Below are 19694 nucleotides of genomic sequence, written 5' to 3'. Positions count from 1 at the left end.
TGGAAGGAAGAATTGTTCGAATGGTTTCCATTTTGAACGATGGAACCTTGAGAAACTTGTTTAAGATCTTGAGATCTAAGATTGGTCTGAACGTTCCCTCTTTTTTGGGAACTATGAACAGATTGGAGTAGAACCCCATCCCTTGTTCTCCTAATGGAACAGGATGAATCACTCCCATTTTTAACAGGTCTTCTACACAACGTAAGAATGCCTGTCTTTTTATGTGGTCTGAAGACAACTGAGACCTGTGGAACCTCCCCCTTGGGGGAAGCCCCTTGAATTCCAGAAGATAACCTTGGGAGACTATTTCTAGCGCCCAAGGATCCAGAACATCTCTTGCCCAAGCCCGAGCGAAGAGAGAGAGTCTGCCCCCCACCAGATCCGGTCCCGGATCGGGGGCCAACATTTCATGCTGTCTTGGTAGCAGTGGCAGGTTTCTTGGCCTGCTTTCCCTTGTTCCAGCCTTGCATTGGTCTCCAAGCTGGCTTGGCTTGAGAAGTATTACCCTCTTGCTTAGAGGACGTAGCACTTTGGGCTGGTCCTTTTCTACGAAAGGGACGAAAATTAGGTTTATTTTTGGCCTTGAAAGGCCGATCCTGAGGAAGGGCATGGCCCTTACCCCCAGTGATATCAGAGATAATCTCTTTCAAGTCAGGGCCAAACAGCGTTTTCCCCTTGAAAGGAATGTTAAGTAGCTTGTTCTTGGAAGACGCATCAGCTGACCAAGATTTCAACCAAAGCGCTCTGCGCGCCACAATAGCAAACCCAGAATTCTTAGCCGCTAACCTAGCCAATTGCAAAGTGGCGTCTAGGGTGAAAGAATTAGCCAATTTGAGAGCATTGATTCTGTCCATAATCTCCTCATAAGGAGGAGAATCACTATCGACCGCCTTTACCAGCTCATCGAACCAGAAACACGCGGCTGTAGTGACAGGGACAATGCATGAAATTGGTTGTAGAAGGTAACCCTGCTGAACAAACATCTTTTTAAGTAAACCTTCTAATTTTTTATCCATAGGATCTTTGAAAGCACAACTATCTTCTATGGGTATAGTGGTGCGTTTGTTTAAAGTGGAAACCGCTCCCTCGACCTTGGGGACTGTCTGCCATAAGTCCTTTCTGGGGTCGACCATAGGAAACAATTTTTTAAATATGGGGGGAGGGACGAAAGGAATACCGGGCCTTTCCCATTCTTTATTTACAATGTCCGCCACCCGCTTGGGTATAGGAAAAGCTTCTGGGAGCCCCGGGACCTCTAGGAACTTGTCCATTTTACATAGTTTCTCTGGGATGACCAACTTGTCACAATCATCCAGAGTGGATAATACCTCCTTAAGCAGAATGCGGAGATGTTCCAACTTAAATTTAAACGTAATCACATCAGGTTCAGCTTGTTGAGAAATGTTCCCTGAATCAGTAATTTCTCCCTCAGACAAAACCTCCCTGGCCCCATCAGACTGGTTTAGGGGCCCTTCAGAACCATTATTATCAGCGTCGTCATGCTCTTCAGTATCTAAAACAGAGCAGTCGCGCTTACGCTGATAAGTGTGCATTTTGGCTAAAATGTTTTTGACAGAATTATCCATTACAGCCGTTAATTGTTGCATAGTAAGGAGTATTGGCGCGCTAGATGTACTAGGGGCCTCCTGAGTGGGCAAGACTCGTGTAGACGAAGGAGGGAATGATGCAGTACCATGCTTACTCCCCTCACTTGAGGAATCATCTTGGGCATCATTGTCATTGTCACATAAATCACATTTATTTAAATGAGAAGGAACTCTGGCTTCCCCACATTCAGAACACAGTCTATCTGGTAGTTCAGACATGTTAAACAGGCATAAACTTGATAACAAAGTACAAAAAACGTTTTAAAATAAAACCGTTACTGTCACTTTAAATTTTAAACTGAACACACTTTATTACAGCAATTGCGAAAAAATATGAAGGAATTGCTCAAAATTCACCAAAATTTCACCACAGTGTCTTAAAGCCTTAAAAGTATTGCACCCCAAATTTGGAAGCTTTAACCCTTAAAATAACGGAACCGGAGCCGTTTTTAACTTTAACCCCTTTACAGTCCCTGGTGTCTGCTTTGCTGAGACCCAACCAAGCCCAAAGGGGAATACGATACCAAATGACGCCTTCAGAAAGTCTTTTCTATGTATCAGAGCTCCTCACACATGCGACTGCATGTCATGCCTCTCAAAAACAAGTGCGCAACACCGGCGCGAAAAGGAGGCTCTGCCTATGATTTGTGAAAGCCCCTAAAGAGAAAGGTGTCTAAAAAAGTGCCTGCCGATATAAACTTATCAAAATACCCAGATTAAATGATTCCTCAAGGCTAAATATGTGTTAATAATGAATCGATTTAGCCCAGAAAAAGTCTACAGTCTTAATAAGCCCTTGTGAAGCCCTTATTTACAATCTTAATAAACATGGCTTACCGGATCCCATAGGGAAAATGACAGCTTCCAGCATTACATCGTCTTGTTAGAATGTGTCATACCTCAAGCAGCAAGAGACTGCTCACTGTTCCCCCAACTGAAGTTAATTCCTCTCAACAGTCCTGTGTGGAACAGCCATGGATTTTAGTAACGGTTGCTAAAATCATTTTCCTCATACAAACAGAAATCTTCATCTCTTTTCTGTTTCTGAGTAAATAGTACATACCAGCACTATTTTAAAATAACAAACTCTTGATTGAATAATAAAAACTACAGTTAAACACTAAAAAACTCTAAGCCATCTCCGTGGAGATGTTGCCTGTACAACGGCAAAGAGAATGACTGGGGTAGGCGGAGCCTAGGAGGGATCATGTGACCAGCTTTGCTGGGCTCTTTGCCATTTCCTGTTGGGGAAGAGAATATCCCACAAGTAAGGATGACGCCGTGGACCGGACACACCTATGTTGGAGAAATAGGTACACCCACATGGACGGAGATATACAATAAAATTCAGTTCACCTACACCATGTATGAGGAATCAGCAGGAATCCTAAATAATAGAGAGACACTACAAAAGGTATGGTTCTACTGGATAGGTAGACAAGCACAAGCAGTCGAGATCTGAAACCCACATAAACAGATGCGGAGTTGGCAGGGGTGCGCCGCAGGAAGAGGTGTCTCTATTTCTCAGGTACGATACTACTCTCAGAGAGAGACACTGTTTCATATGAACATAGGAGGAAAATTTTGGTTTAATTATAGTTATTGTTTTGTTTATCAACCTTAATATGACTGAAGTAATTACTACTCATCCCACCACTATGCAGCCCGCTTCTCTAGAGGTACAAGTGGGATTAAGGGGGGGGGGGGGGGGGGGGAAAGATATGCTAGGGAATGTTCAACCCACTTAGTAGTAGTTGCTCTGACAAAGGGCAGGGTTTGAACGCGGGTGGATGGATTATTGATATGTTTTAAATATATATATTCCAATGGTGATGAGAATGTAATGATCAAAGTACTTATTTTTTTTCCTGTTTTACGTATGTATAATGTAAAAAAAATTTCAATAAAAAAGCACTTTACAATAAAATAAATAATAATAATAAAAATCTTGCTTGAAGAAAATAAAAACTAACATTTTATCACCTCTTTCACTTTACCCTTCCTAGTACTTAGAGTAGGCAAAGAGAATGACTGGGGGGTGGAGTCAAGGGAGGAGCTATATAGACAGCTCTGCTGTGGTGCTCTTTGCCACTTCCTGTTAGCAGGAGGTTAATATCCCACAAGTAAAGGATGAATCCGTGGACTCGTCGTACCTTATAGAAGAAAGTTGGTTTATCCAGCAGAGGGGCATTTTTTTCCCAAAACACACACTGCTATACATTTTGAAATGCTCTCTGTTTGATGGAACAAAGACAATATCTGAGCATCAAGTTCGTGTTTACTTTATAATTTTCAACATATCTGCTTTAACAAAACAAAGTGGTTTTACAAAGAGCAGAAGAACAAACACCACCACCTTGGTCTTCATGTAGTCTCTAAAAGGCACGTGCACATTTTTGTATTCAGCATTAAAAGGGTCATGAAACCCAAAATGTTTCTTTCATGATTATGCCAGAGCATGTGATCTTAAAAAACTTTGCCATTTACTTCTATTATCAAATGTTCTTCATTGTCTTGTATTCTTTGTTGAAGGAACAGCTAAGCATTACAGGGAGCAAGCTAAACACATCTGTTGAACCAATCAAAAAAGAGGCACATGTGCAGGCACCAATCAGCATCTAGCTCCCAACTAAGTATACCAGAGAGAATGAAGCAAATTAAATAATAGAAGTAAATTCGAAAGTTGCTTAAAATCCCATGTTCTGTCTGAATCATGACAGAAAAATGGTGTGAGTGAGTGAGAGAGTGTGAGAGAGTGTGAGAGTGAGTGAGAGAGTGAGAGAGAGTGAGAGAGAGAGTGTGAGAGAGAGTGTGAGAGAGAGTGAGTGAGAGAGAGAGAGAGAGAGTGAGAGAGAGAGTGAGAGAGAGAGTGAGAGAGAGAGTGAGAGAGAGAGTGAGAGAGAGAGAGTGAGTGAGTGAGTGAGAGAGAGAGAGAGAGAGTGAGAGAGAGAGTGAGAGAGAGAGTGAGAGAGAGAGTGAGAGAGTGAGTGAGTGAGAGAGTGAGTGAGAGAGTGAGAGAGAGAGTGAGAGAGAGAGTGAGAGAGAGAGTGAGAGAGAGAGTGAGAGAGAGAGTGAGAGAGAGTGAGAGAGTGAGTGAGAGAGTGAGAGTGAGAGAGAGTGAGAGAGTGAGAGTGAGAGAGAGTGAGAGAGAGAGTGAGAGAGAGAGTGAGAGAGAGAGTGAGAGAGAGAGTGAGAGAGAGAGTGAGAGAGAGAGTGAGAGAGAGAGTGAGAGAGAGTGAGAGAGAGTGAGAGAGAGTGAGATAAAACATATTACATGTTTTTATACTTTATATAAAAAAAAAACATAATTTATGCTTACCTGATAAATTTATTTCTCTTGTAGTGTGTTCAGTCCACGGGTCATCCATTACTTATGGGATATATTCTCCTTCCCAACAGGAAGTTGCAAGAGGATCACCCAAGCAGAGCTGCTATATAGCTCCTCCCCTCACAAGTCATATCCAGTCATTCGACCGAAACAAGACGAGAAAGGAGAAACTATAGGGTGCAGTGGTGACTGGAGTTATAATTTAAAATTTAGAACCTGCCTCAAAAAAGACAGGGCGGGCCGTGGACTGAACACACTACAAGAGAAATAAATTTATCAGGTAAGCATTAATTATGTTTTCTCTTGTTAAGTGTGTTCAGTCCACGGGTCATCCATCACTTATGGGGTACCAATACCAAAGCTAAAGTACACGGATGATGGGAGGGACAAGGCAGGAACATTAAACAGAAGGAACCACTGCCTGTAGAACCTTTCTCCCAAAAACAGCCTCTGAAGAAGCAAAAGTATCAAATTTGTAAAATTTGGAAAAAGTATGAAGTGAAGACCAAGTTGCAGCCTTGCAAATCTGTTCAACAGAGGCCTCATTCTTAAAGGCCCAGGTGGAAGCCACAGCTCTAGTGGAATGAGCTGTAATTCTTTCAGGAGGCTGCTGTCCTGCAGTCTCATAGGCTAAACGTATTATGCTACGAAGCCAAAAAGAGAGAGAGGTAGCCGAAGCCTTTTGACCTCTTCTCTGTCCAGAGTAAACGACAAACAGAGAAGAAGTTTGCCGAAAATCTTTAGTTGCCTGTAAGTAGAACTTCATGGCACGGACCACGTCTAGATTATGCAAAAGACGTTCCTTCTTTGAAGAAGGATTAGGACATAATGATGGAACAACAATCTCTTGATTGATATTCCTGTTAGAAACAACCTTAGGTAAAAACCCAGGTTTAGTACGCAGGACTACCTTGTCTGAATGAAAGATCAGATAAGGAGAATCACAATGTAAGGCAGATAACTCAGAGACTCTTCGAGACGAAGAAATAGCCATCAAAAACAGAACTTTCCAAGATAAAAGCTTAATATCAATGGAATAAAGGGGTTCAAACGGAACACCCTGAAGAACTTTAAGAACCAAGTTTAAGCTCCACGGAGGAGCAACCGCTTTAAACACAGGCTTAATTCTAGCCAAAGCCTGACAAAAAGCCTGGACGTCTGGATTCTCTGCCAGACGCTTGTGTAAAAGAATAGACAGAGCAGAAATCTGTCCCTTTAGCGAACTAGCGGATAAACCCTTTTCTAAACCCTCTTGTAGAAAAGACAATATCCTAGGAATCCTAACCTTACTCCATGAGTAACTCTTGGATTCACACCAATATAAATATTTACGCCATATCTTATGGTAAATTTTTCTGGTCACAGGTTTCCGAGCCTGTATTAATGTATCAATAACCGACTCTGAGAAACCACGCTTCGATAGAATCAAGCGTTCAATCTCCATGCAGTAAGCCTCAGAGAAATTAGATTTGAATGGTTGAAAGGACCCTGAATTAGAAGGTCCTGCCTCAGAGGCAGAGACCATGGTGGACAGGACGACATGTCCACTAGGTCTGCATACCAGGTCCTGCGTGGCCACGCAGGCGCTATCAGAATCACTGATGCTCTCTCCTGTTTGATCTTGGCAATCAGTCGAGGCAGTAACGGAAAAGGTGGAAACACATAAGCCATGTTGAAAACCCAAGGGGCTGCTAGTGCATCTATCAGCACCGCTCCCGGGTCCCTGGACCTGGATCCGTAGCACGGAAGCTTGGCGTTCTGGCGAGATGCCATGAGATCCAGATCCGGTTTGCCCCAACGAAGAATCAGTTGAGCAAATATCTCCGGATGAAGTTCCCACTCCCCCGGATGAAAAGTCTGGCGACTTAGAAAGTCCGCCTCCCAGTTCTCCACGCCTGGGATGTAGATCGCTGACAGGTGGCAAGAGTGAGACTCTGCCCAGCGAATTATCTTTGAGACTTCTAACATCGCTAGGGAACTCCTGGTTCCTCCTTGATGATTGATGTAAGCTACAGTCGTGATGTTGTCCGACTGAAACCTGATGAACCTCAGTGTTGCCAACTGAGGCCAAGCTAGGAGAGCATTGAATATTGCTCTTAATTCCAGAATGTTTATTGGAAGGAGTTTCTCCTCCTGAGTCCACGATCCCTGTGCCTTTAGGGAGTTCCAGACTGCGCCCCAGCCTAGTAGGCTGGCATCTGTTGTTACTATCGTCCAATCTGGTCTGCGAAAGGTCATTCCTTTGGACAGATGAACCCGAGACAACCACCAGAGAAGAGAATCCCTGGTCTCCTGGTCCAGATACAGTAAAGGGGACAGATCTGAGTAATCCCCATTCCACTGACTTAGCATGCATAATTGCAGCGGTCTGAGATGCAGGCGCGCAAATGGCACTATGTCCATTGCCGCGACCATTAAGCCGATTACTTCCATGCACTGAGCTACTGATGGGCTTGGAATGGAATGAAGAACACGGCAAGCATTTAGAATCTTTGATAACCTGGACTCCGTCAGGTAAATCTTCATCTCTACAGAATCTATAAGAGTCCCTAGGAAAGGGACCCTTGTGAGTGGAAACAGAGAACTCTTTTCCATGTTCACTTTCCACCCATGCGACCTCAGAAATGCTAGAACTATCTCTGTATGAGACTTTGCATTTTGAAAACTTGACGCTTGTATCAGAATGTCGTCTAGGTACGGAGCCACCGCTATGCCTCGCGGTCTTAGTACCGCCAGAAGCGAATCCAGAACCTTTGTAAAAATTCTCGGAGCCGTAGCTAACCCGAAGGGAAGAGCTACAAACTGGTAATGCCTGTCTAGAAAGGCAAACCTTAGGTACCGATAATGATCTTTGTGAATCGGTATGTGAAGGTAGGCATCCTTTAAGTCCACTGTGGTCATATACTGACCCTCTTGGATCATGGGTAGGATGGTCCGAATGGTTTCCATTTTGTTGTGGAGGAGAAGTTTTGAAATCCAAAAGGTATCCCTGAGATATAATCTCCAACGTCCAGGGATCCTGTACATCTCTTGCCCAAGCCTGGGCGAAGAGAGAAAGTCTGCCCCCCACTAGATCCGTCTCCGGAAAGGGGGCCCTGTCTTCATGCTGTCTTAGGGGCGGAAGTAGGCTTTCTGGCCTGCTTACCCTTGTTCCATGACTGGTTGCCTTTCCAACCTTGTCTGTAACGAGCAGTAGTTCCTTCCTGTTTTGGAGCGGAGGAAGTTGATGCTGCTCCTGCCTTGAAATTACGAAAGGCACGAAAATTAGACTGTTTGGCCTTTAATTTGGCCCTGTCCTGAGGAAGGGTGTGGCCCTTACCTCCAGTAATGTCAGCAATAATTTCCTTCAAGCCGGGCCCGAATAAGGTCTGCCCCTTTGAAAGGAATATTCAGTAGTTTAGACTTAGAAGTTACATCTGCTGACCAGGATTTAAGCCATAGCGCTCTGCGCGCCTGTATGGCGAATCCGGAATTCTTAGCCGTAAGTTTGGTTAAATGCACTACGGCATCCGAAACAAACGTATTAGCTAGCTTAAGCGTTCTAAGCTTGCTCAAAGTCTCATCCAATGGTGCTGTGCGAATCGCCTCTTCCAGAGACTCAAACCAGAATGCCGCTGCAGCAGTGACAGGCGCAATGCATGCAAGAGGCTGTAATATAAAACCTTGTTGTACAAACATTTTCTTAAGGTAACCCTCTAATTTTTATCCATTGGATCTGAGAAAGCACAACTATCCTCCACCGGAATAGTGGTACGCTTGGCTAAAGTAGAAACTGCTCCCTCCACCTTAGGGACCGTCTGCCATAAGTCTCGTGTGGCGGCGTTTATAGGGAACATTTTTCTAAATATCGGAGGAGGGGAAAAGGGCACACCAGGTCTATCCCACTCCTTGCTAATAATCTCTGTAAGCCTTTTTGGTATAGGAAAAAACATAATTTATGTAAGAACTTACCTGATAAATTAATTTCTTTCATATTAGCAAGAGTCCATGAGCTAGTGACGTATGGGATATACATTCCTACCAGGAGGGGCAAAGTTTCCCAAACCTTAAAATGCCTATAAATAAAACCCCTCACCACACCCACAAATCAGTTTAACGAATAGCCAAGAAGTGGGGTGATCAGAAAAAAGTGCGAAAGCATAAAAAATAAGGAATTGGAATAATTGTGCTTTATACAAAAAAATCATAACCACCACAAAAAAGGGTGGGCCTCATGGACTCTTGCTAATATGAAAGAAATGAATTTATCAGGTAAGTTCTTACATAAATTATGTTTTCTTTCATGTAATTAGCAAGAGTCCATGAGCTAGTGACGTATGGGATAATGACTACCCAAGATGTGGATCTTTCCACGCAAGAGTCACTAGAGAGGGAGGGATAAAATAAAGACAGCCAATTCCTGCTGAAAATAATCCACACCCAAAATAAAGTTTAATGAAAAAAACGTAAACTGCCCCATACCAGCTGAGCTGGAATGAGGGCCGCACCTTCATGGGGACTTAGGAGCTGGCTTTGGGTTTCTATAAGGCTTGGATATATTCCAAACTGAAGATGGATTCCAAACTGATTCCGCTCCTGAGGATGAAGGATCAGGCTTTTGTTCCTTGTTGTGATGAAAGGAACGAAAACGATTATTAGACCTAAATTTACCTTAGATTTTTTATCCTGTGGTAAAAAAGTTCCCTTCCTTCCAGTAACAGTTGAGATAAAAGAATCCAACTGAGAACCGAATAATTTATTACCCTGGAAAGAAAGGGATAGCAAAGTTGACTTAGAAGACATATCAGCATTCCAAGTTTTAAGCCATAAAGCTCTTCTAGCTAAAATAGTTAGAGACATATACCTGACATCAACTCTAATGATATCAAAGATGGCATCACAAATAAAATAATTAGCATGTTATAGAAGAATAATAATGCTATGAGAATTATGATCTGTTACTTGTTGCGCTAAAGCTTCTAACCAAAAAGTTGAAGCTGCAGCAACATCCGCTAAAAATATAGCAGGAGTAGAGACAGCCCCATAAACCTTAGGGATTTTGTCCCAAACTCTAATCTGTCAGATGGCACAGGAAATAATTGATTAAAACGTTTTAAAAGGAGTAAATGAATTACCCAAATTATTCCATTCCCTGGAAATTACTTCAGAAATAGCATCAGGGACAGGAAACACTTCTGGAATAACTACAGGAGATTTAAAAACCTTAAACGTTTAGTTTTAGTAACAAGAGGACCAGAATCCTCTATTTCTAATGCAATTAATACTTCTTTAAATAAAGAACGAATAAATTCCATCTTGAACAAATACAAAGATTTATCAGCATCAACCTCTGAGACAGAAACCTCTGAACCAGAAGAACCATTATCAGTATCAGAATGATGATGTTCATTTAAAAATTCATCTGAAAAAAGAGAAGTTTTAAAAGACTTTTATGTATACTAGAAGGAGAAATAACAGACATAGCCTTCTTAATGGATTTAGAAACAAAATCTCTTATGTTATCAGGAACACTCTGAGTATTAGATGTTGACTGAACAGCAACAGGTAATATAACAGTACTAAAGGAAATTTTATCTGCATTAACAAGTTTGTCATGACATTTAATACAAACAACAGCTGAAGGAACAGATACCAAAAGTGATACACTTAGCTTTGGTAGCTCCAGCACCGGGCAGCGATTTTCCTGAAGTATCTTCTGACTCAGTTGCAACGTGGAACATCTTGCAATATGTAATAGAAAAAACAACATATAAAGCAAAATTGATCAAATTCCTTAAATGACAGTTTCAGGAATGGGAAAAAAATGCCAGTGAACAAGCTTCTAGCAACCAGAAGCAATAAATAATGAGACTTAAATAATGTGGAGACAAAAGTGACGCCCATATTTTTTTAGCGCCAAATAAGACGCCCACATTATTTGGCGCCTAAATGCTTTTGGCGCCAAAAATGACGCCACATCCGGAACGCCGACACTTTTGACGCAAAAGAACGTAAAAAAATTACGCAACTTCCGGCGACACGTATGACGCCGGAAACAGAAAAAAAAATTTTGCGCCAAAAAAGTCAGCGCCAAGAATGACGCAATAAAATGAAGCATTTTCAGCCCCCGCGAGCCTAACAGCGCACAGGGAAAAAGTCAAATTTTTTAAGGTAAGAAAAAATGATTGATTCAAATGCATTATCCCAAATATGAAACTGACTGTCTGAAAATAAGGAATGTTGAACATCCTGAGTCAAGGCAAATAAATGTTTGAATACATATATTTAGAACTTTATAAAAAAGTGCCCAACCATAGCTTAGAGTGTCACAGAAAATAAGACTTACTTACCCCAGGACACTCATCTACATGTTGTAGAAAGCCAAACCAGTACTGAAACGAAAATCAGCAGAGGTAATGGTATATAAATAAGAGTATATCGTCGATCTGAAAAGGGAGGTAAGAGATGAATCTCTACGACCGATAACAGAGAACCTATGAAATAGACCCCGTAGAAGGAGATCATTGCATTCAAACAGGCAATACTCTCCTCACATCCCTCTGACATTCACTGCACGCTGAGAGGAAAACCGGGCTCCAACCTGCTGCGGAGCGCATATCAACGTAGAATCTAGCACAAACTTACTTCACCACCTCCATAGGAGGCAAAGTTTGTAAAACTGATTTGTGGGTGTGGTGAGGGGTGTATTTATAGGCATTTTAAGGTTTGGGAAACTTTGCCCCTCCTGGTAGGAATGTATATCCCATACGTCACTAGCTCATGGACTCTTGCTAATTACATGAAAGAAACGTCAGTACACACCGGTACCGCATAGTATTTATCCAGCCTACATAATTTCTCTGGGATTGCCACCGTGTCACAATCATTCAGAGCCGCTAACACCTCCTCTAGCAACACGCGGAGGTTCTCAAGCTTAAATTTAAAATTTCTGAATCCAGTCTCCCCGAATCAGAACCGTCACCCACAGAATGAAGCTCTCCGTCCTCATGTTCTGCAAATTGTGACGCAGTATCAGACATGGCTCTCATGTCATCGGCGCGCTCTGTCCTTAACCCAGAGCTATCACGCTTGCCTCTTAACTCGGGCAGATTGGATAATACTTCTTTCATAACATTAGCCATATCATGTAAAGTGATTTGTAAGTGCCTTGATGTACTTGGCGCCACAATCTCACGCACCTCCCGAGTGGGAGACGAAGGTACTGACACGTGAGGAGAGTTAGACGGCATAACTTCCCCCTCGTTGTCTGGTGATAATTTTTTTATCGGTAAAGACTGACTTTTATTTAAAGTAACATCAATACAGTTGGTACACATATTTCTATTGGGCTCCACATCGGCTTTTAAACATAATGAACAAGCAGATTCCTCTGTATCAGACATGTTTAAACAGACTAGCAATGAAGCTAGCAAGCTTGGAAATTACTTTCAATAAGTTTACAAGCAATATAAAAAAACGCTGCAGCGCTTATCAAAAACACAGTTGAATAACAATGAACTAATTCAGTTATAGTCAACAATTCTTAACGGTAAATGTATTAATTAGCAGAGGATTGCACCCATTAGCAAAAGGATGATTAACCCCTCAATACCCAAAAACGAATATCAAATTAAGATTTAACGCTTTTATCACAGTCAAACACACTGTCACAGGTCTGCTGTGACCGATTACCTCCCTCAAAAACGAATTTTGAAAACCCCTGAGCTCTCTAGAGACGTCCTGGATCAAGGAGGAAGAAGCAGGAAGACTGTGCTAGAATTTTAACTGTGCAACAAGGCGCTAAAAAAAGGCCCCTCCCACTCATATTACAACAGTGGGAGACCTGATATAACGGTTTCTATGCAGAAAAATACGTTAGCCATGTGGAAAAAAATCATGCCCAAAAAGGATTTATCACCAAAGTACCTCACAAAACGAATAACATGCCAGTAAACGTTTTAAAAACAAACTTTTTCAATGTCATGCAAAGTTATCACTAAGCCTGCTACCAGTCGCTTCTACTGCAGATAAGGCTTAAGCATTATTTCAGTATTAACAGTATTTTCTCAGTCAAATTCTAGTCCCTAGAAAATAACCCAACTGCGCATACATTTATCAGCCTGATACCAGTCGCTACTACTGCATTTAAGGCTGTACTTACATCATATGGGTAACAGCAGTGTTTTCTTAGTCAATTCCATTCCCAGAAAATATTGTACTGCACATACCTCATTTGCGGGGGACCCCGCATGCTATTCCCATTTTCTGAAGTTACCCCACTCCTCAGAATGTCGAGAACAGCCAGTGGATCTTAGTTACGTCTGCTAAGATCATAGAAACGCAGGCAGATTCTTCTTCCAAATACTGCCTGAGATAGAAAAACAGCACACTCCGGTGCCATTTAAAATAAACTTTTGATTGAAGAATAATTAAGTAAAAACTCCAACTCCTCTCGCGACCTCCTTCTTTGTTGAGGGTTGCAAGAGAATGACTGGGTATGACATGTGAGGGAAGGAGCTATATAGCAGCTCTGCTTGGGTGATCCTCTTGCAACTTCCTGTTGGGAAGGAGAATATATCCCATAAGTAATGGATGACCCGTGGACTGAACACACTTAACAAGAGAAAATTAAATTCAAAGTTATAGAAGAGGTAAAAGGATGAGGTTAAAGGTACATGATACCCAAATGCTGAGGCACTTGAAAGTGGCATTGCTGTAAAAAGCGGAGTACAAAATATCACCTGAACATCTTGATGTACAAAAAGGAAGATATTTTACCTCAAAATTTCGTCAGTAGCCAAATCCCGTTGTAAAGGGATTTTAAACAGCCAATCAGCATATTAGTCCGAGGACTTGCAAGGTAGCATGCATCTACCATGTGCAGGCACAGTCATGTTATTTCTTCTCTCAGTATAAGGAAGTTTACTATGAAATCTTGTGAGATTTCAGTGAAAACTCAGATCATCACAGTAAAGCAGTGTGACATCAGCACTGCTAATGCCGATTCGCTATAGCTTTTTTTTTCAACCTGCCGCTAGACAGTAGCTTTTCTTCTAAGCTTTTTACAGTTATATAGCAACACTTTCAAGCGTTTTAGCATATAAGTATTATGTCCCTCTAAGTTTGACATGTCAACTATACTATAAATGTGTTGTCCTCTTGATACTTAACCCCATAACGACAGCCAATGTATCCTGTATGTTAACTGTCAATTTTATTCTAAAGGGGTTAAATAGCACCAGTCTTGCCAACCACGCAAGAGTGATGCCTATTGTTATAGTGCATCTCGCCACTGTCGGTGAGACGAACGCTATTACAGGGCTCAAAACTCCTTTAGGACACACAGCATACAGGGTATGTCCATGTTATTAAGGATTAAAAGCAGAGGAAAAAAAAAAAAATTTTGCTTCAAAACAAACATTTTTAAAATTTCTTATCAAGTGGCCATGTAGAAAGCTGTCTGTAATGTTACTGCACACAAGTTTTTGTTTTTATTTTAAATAAAAAAAAACCACACAAAAATATTTACCCCAAAACTATTATGTTACTTACGCGTTTACGTCACTTTGAGTCTCTTCCTCATTTGTTTTAGAGGATATGGAGCTGGTTTCCTGGTTGTCTTGCTCTGTTTGTTCTAATGTTGTGCTGTTTACATCTGTTTCTAAATTCTGGGTTTCATCTGTATTGTTTTCCACCACAATGGCGTCATCTTCCCTCTGTATTTTTTTAAAAATACGAACACATAAATACAAAAATGATTTACTTATCTCTTCAATTTGTGTTTGCTTTATTCTGTTAAAGGGACAGTCTAGTCAAAACTAAACTTTCATGATTCAGATAGGGCAAACAATTTTAAACAACTTTCCAATTCACTTTTATAATCAAATTTGCTTTGTTTTCTTGGTATTATTTGTTGAAAGCTAAACCTAGGTAGGTTCATATGCTCATTTCTAAGCCCTTGAAGGCCGCCTCTTATCTGACAGTTTTTCACAGCTAGGTAGTGTCAGTTCATGTGTACCTTATAGATAACATTGTGCTCACACCCGTGGAGTTATTTATGAGCCAGCACTGATTGGCTAAAATGCAAGTCTGTCAAAATAAATGGGATATTAGGGCAGTCTGCAGAGGTTTAGATTCAAGGTAATCACAGAGGTAAAATGTAATGTAATATAACTGTGTTGATTATGCAAAACTGGGAAAGGGATAATAAAGGGATTATCTATATTTTTAAACAATAACAATTCTGGAGTAGACTGTCCCTTTAAGCAAAGTCAGATTTAAGATTTTATAAAAAAAAAATACAAACATATAGACTACTGAATCTTAAAATATACCATTTTTTGTCGTTTCTTCTTTTTTTGTTTCTTTGAAATTCTGGAGAAAAAAAAACAAAACAACACTTTTATGGATATTTGTCTTGTGATCTACACAATCATGTGCAAAATAGCCTTGGATATAATCAATATCTATTGTGATTTAGTTAAAAAGAATAGATTCAGAATTAAATAGATTCTCCGTTTACTTTGGTTTTGTTGTTTGTTCAATTTGTTCATCTTCTGATAAAGATTCGGCTTCTCCCTCCAGGGCGCTGTTTTCCTCCGTCAGTGAAGCACTGAATTCTTCATCTTCCTCTTCCAGCTGTTGCCGCAGTAGCGCCACCATCTCCCGATGCTTCTTTGATTTCTCATGATTTCTCATTCTGATTAGAAAGATCCAGAGATTTAATAGTAAACCGAAAAAATTTAAAGTTTCGCAGGTAAAGTCACAGAACTAAGAACAAATAAATCTACGTTCAAATAAATCAAAATTAGGCCGGTGTGAGCGCAAAAATATAAATGGAAAAAGCTAGAAACTGTCTGAGCTGCGGTCTGGTAGTGTTTTACCTTATAATGCAGAAATCATATGTTCAAATTAGAATCTGCAACAAATACTTTCAGACATTCCACCCATTGTTCATAAAGAACATAAAACATAAGCACCGCATAGAAATATATAGTGTGCATATTGCCCGTGAAGGAATGTTTGATGTAAATGCGGTAGGAACTTCTTATGCTTTTTATAAAATTCTACATTTTCCAAGCTGCAGGCTTCTTCCTATTAAAAAGGGACATGAAACACTTTTTTTCTTTTATGATTTAGATACAATTTGAAACAAGATTCCAGTTTACTTCTATTATCACATATTCATTCTCTTGGTATCCTTTGTTGGAGAAGCAGAAACACTTCTGGAAGCTAGCTGAACATACTGAGTGAGCCAATGAGAAGGGGTAAATATGTGAAGCCACCAATTAGCATCTAGACAGGGGTCAAGTACTACAAAAAAAAAAAAAAAGTTTTGGAACTCATCAAGAATTCCACCCCTCTCACAATTAATAGTTTTATATATATACACACACTGTATTTATATGTATATAATCTATACACCTTGGTTAATGAAAGCAAATTAAAACCAATGAAGGGTTGAATGGTTGCCTATGGGCCTGAGACTCCTGATTTGTCATAGAGTCTCACCCACTTAAGGTGCAGTAGTCCTATTTCTACTGAGGACTAAATAACCCCAGAGCAAGCCACAAAGAAATGTAAGCACCATGTATTCCACACATTTTGGGGTTAATCACACAGCAGGACCGCTGACAAGCTTGCATTTAGTTTATTGTGTAGAAAGTGTTACTGCCCATTACTAGAGAATCTCACTACCCTCTATTCAGACTGTGCTCCAGCTGCTCCCACCAGAAGCAGCAGTGTTTACTTTAGTGTTTCTGTTCTCTGTCCAGGAGGAACTTAGTTCCACCTGCAAAAATAGTGCAGGAACTCCGTTCCCATGAGTTCCCGTTTGATTTGACCCCTGCATCTAGATCCCAGTATTGAGCCTACCTAGGTATTATTTTCAACAAAGTATAGCAAGAGAACTAAGCAAATTTGATAATAGAAGTAAATTGGAAAGTTGTTTAAAATTGCATGCTCTATCTGAATCATGAAAGAAACATTTTGGGGTTTATGTCCCTTTAAACATTCTTTTTTAATTTAATGACAGAGCAGACAGTACAGCCAATGAGACACTATACTGTACCGCCTCATCTATTGGCCATAATGTTAGTGTGCTCCAATCTGGGCACCACTACAACTACCATCCCTGTAGTAAGTTGTAATTTTTTTCTACCTCTATACTAGGATTTTATACTTCATTTATGAAAGTAAAGAAAACAATATTAGTACATTTGTCAGAGTTAAAAACTCACGCTTTTTCAGTCTGGCACACTTTGTCACAAGCCGGACAGTAAAGGTCATCAAACAATTCCTCTTCTCCTTCATCACTTGTTTTGCCTGCGGGTTACATGAAATCATAAAAATATAGTAAACAAAATCTATTAAATAAAAACTTAAACTAGGTTTTTAAATGGACATTGTAGCCAAATCGTTTCTTTTGTCTAAAAAAGGGTATTTCAGCAGTTTCTGGGGGTGACTTCTTCACCTGTAAAGCTGAGGCAGTAATTATTATCAGCCAGAGAGGATTTGATCTACAAAACCAATACTGCAGTACCGATTTCTATTCATGATTCAGACAGAACGTTTGATTTTAAACAACTTTCCAATTTAATTCTATTATTTAAATTGATTTGTTACCTTGGTATCCTTTTGTTGAAAAGCCTACATAGGTAAGCTCAGCAAGAGCAATGTATTACCGAGAGCAAGCTGCTGCACATTAATGCCTCTTTTCATTGGTTCCCCAGATGTGTTCAGTTCCCAGTAAGTGCATAGCTGCTCCTTAAACAAAGTTGTTTAAAATCACATGCTCTATCTGAATCATGAAAGAATATTTTTGGGTTTCCTGTCCCTTTAACAGGTGTGAACGCTGTTCTTTTATATGTACGATCTATTTTTGGGGGATACAATAATTGGGCGATTTCACTTACCATTTTGCTCTTCTGTTACTACCACTTCATTGTCAGACTTGTCCCCAAATTCTCTTTCATACTGAGCTTCCATCTGCTGCAGTTCCTTCTCTAGCTCACCCATAGCCATCCAACTCTGCTCCTTGTACTGCTCCGCAAGTCTTGTGTAGAGAAGGTAAACACAGATCAGGTAGTTCATTTAATGTCACAACACATGACAAACATAAATCCCACATACCCTAATTAAACTCATTAGTAGCACTCGCCAACTAAAGATTATTTGTTCAGAAGTGCTACCATGGTACGGCAGGATGAAGGGTATTTTTTATATATTTTATACAGCTTATATTAAAGGAACATTACATATATAGAATTGCCTAATAAACAAATGCATACTAAAAATAAAATTCAATAATGCTTACTCTAAATTTGAAATGAGCAGATTTTTTTTTAATTGAATCCATTTCTCTGTCCCCTGTATCATGTGACAGTCATCAGCCAATCAGACTCAAATGTACACACTGTGAAGCCTTGCACATGCTTAGAAGGAGCTGCCATGGAACATGTGTATTTAAACACTGTGCACAATATGATGATGGAAGTGGACCTTTATTTTTCATTTTTTTATTTGCATGCTGTATGTGAATCATGAAAGTGTAATTTGTTCTTCTAAAACTGTCTAATAACTGGATGAAAGACATAAAAATATATAAATAAAATGAAACAACCACAAACATTCCATTGGAAAGGGAATCAAGCAAGTTTTAGCCACAAGGCAGATTCCCCAAGATGCCAATATTTCAGGGGACAACGATCGCCCTTTAGTAATTAGACAAACAGTAAGGTGACCACCATTTAAAAATAATCCATTCTGTTAGTTTGTATGGTAGTTTACAGATTAAATGAGTCATTAAACACCTCTTGCTTTTGTGAAATAAATGGTGTTTATCCCACGCTCCCAACAAAAGGACAAAAAACTAATTCTGTAACCTGCAAATAGCTGGAAATGACAGAGCAAATTAAAGAAAGATAAAGTAATTAAGCACTGCACTACAAAATAAATTACCACAATTTGCAAGGTTTTGAAAATCAAGAGCAGTCTAGAGAAAAAGAAGACGGAAAAAAAAGACAGAAGCAGAAAGAAGACGGTATTTCTGTGTAGAAACATTATAGAAACATTGTACTCTGATCATCTATATGAAAGAACATAATGTAGAAATGTTTATTTTTATTTTAATGTAAATTATAACCTGATTAAAATGGACACTAACAGCTGTGTGCTTCCTCCTGTGTCCGCAGCTCTCTTTAAAGCTGTTCCCTTATTTTAACTGCTTATATTTGCCGGTTAGTAAAGTTCTACATTTTCAGACTGGGAGCCATCTTGGAGCTGCACATTCACAGATTATTGTCGCCATTTTGACAAGCCATGTTTAGCTGGAGTGGCTGAATTACTTATATAACATATTATATATATATATATATATATATATATATATATATATACACTGTATATAGGGAGTGCAGAATTATTAGGCAAGTTGTATTTTTGAGGATTCATTTTATTATTGAACAACAACCATGTTCTCAATGAACCCAAAAAACTCAATATCAAAGCTGAATATTTTTGGAAGTAGTTTTTAGTTTGTTTTTAGTTATAGCTATTTTAGGGGGATATCTGTGTGTGCAGGTGACTATTACTGTGCATAATTATTAGGCAACTTAACAAAAAACAAATATATACCCATTTCAATTATTTATTTTTACCAGTGAAACCAATATAACATCTCAACATTCACAAATATACATTTCTGACATTCAAAAACAAAACAAAAACAAATCAGTGACCAATATAGCCACCTTTCTTTGCAAGGACACTCAAAAGCCTGC

General features: G+C 39.9%; 1 protein-coding gene across 1 annotated transcript in view; it reads right to left on the bottom strand.

The window, feature by feature from the left end:
• The window catches only part of DNAJC21 (DnaJ heat shock protein family (Hsp40) member C21), a 73377-nt gene that overhangs the window by 26400 nt on the left and 27283 nt on the right, over positions 1–19694 (bottom strand). Inside the window, exons 6-10 of the mRNA XM_053701198.1 lie at positions 17829–17968; positions 17154–17238; positions 15437–15613; positions 15249–15288; positions 14467–14630 (exon numbers count right to left, since the gene is read on the bottom strand). Coding sequence (XP_053557173.1) covers positions 14467–14630; positions 15249–15288; positions 15437–15613; positions 17154–17238; positions 17829–17968 — 606 coding nt within the window. The remainder of the gene's footprint in view (positions 1–14466; positions 14631–15248; positions 15289–15436; positions 15614–17153; positions 17239–17828; positions 17969–19694) is intronic.

The sequence above is a fragment of the Bombina bombina genome, chromosome 2 (genome assembly GCF_027579735.1).
Source record: "Bombina bombina isolate aBomBom1 chromosome 2, aBomBom1.pri, whole genome shotgun sequence".
Taxonomy (NCBI): domain Eukaryota; kingdom Metazoa; phylum Chordata; class Amphibia; order Anura; family Bombinatoridae; genus Bombina; species Bombina bombina.
Note: the sequence above shows the minus strand (reverse complement) of the source record. Positions and strands in the feature narration are given on the sequence as shown.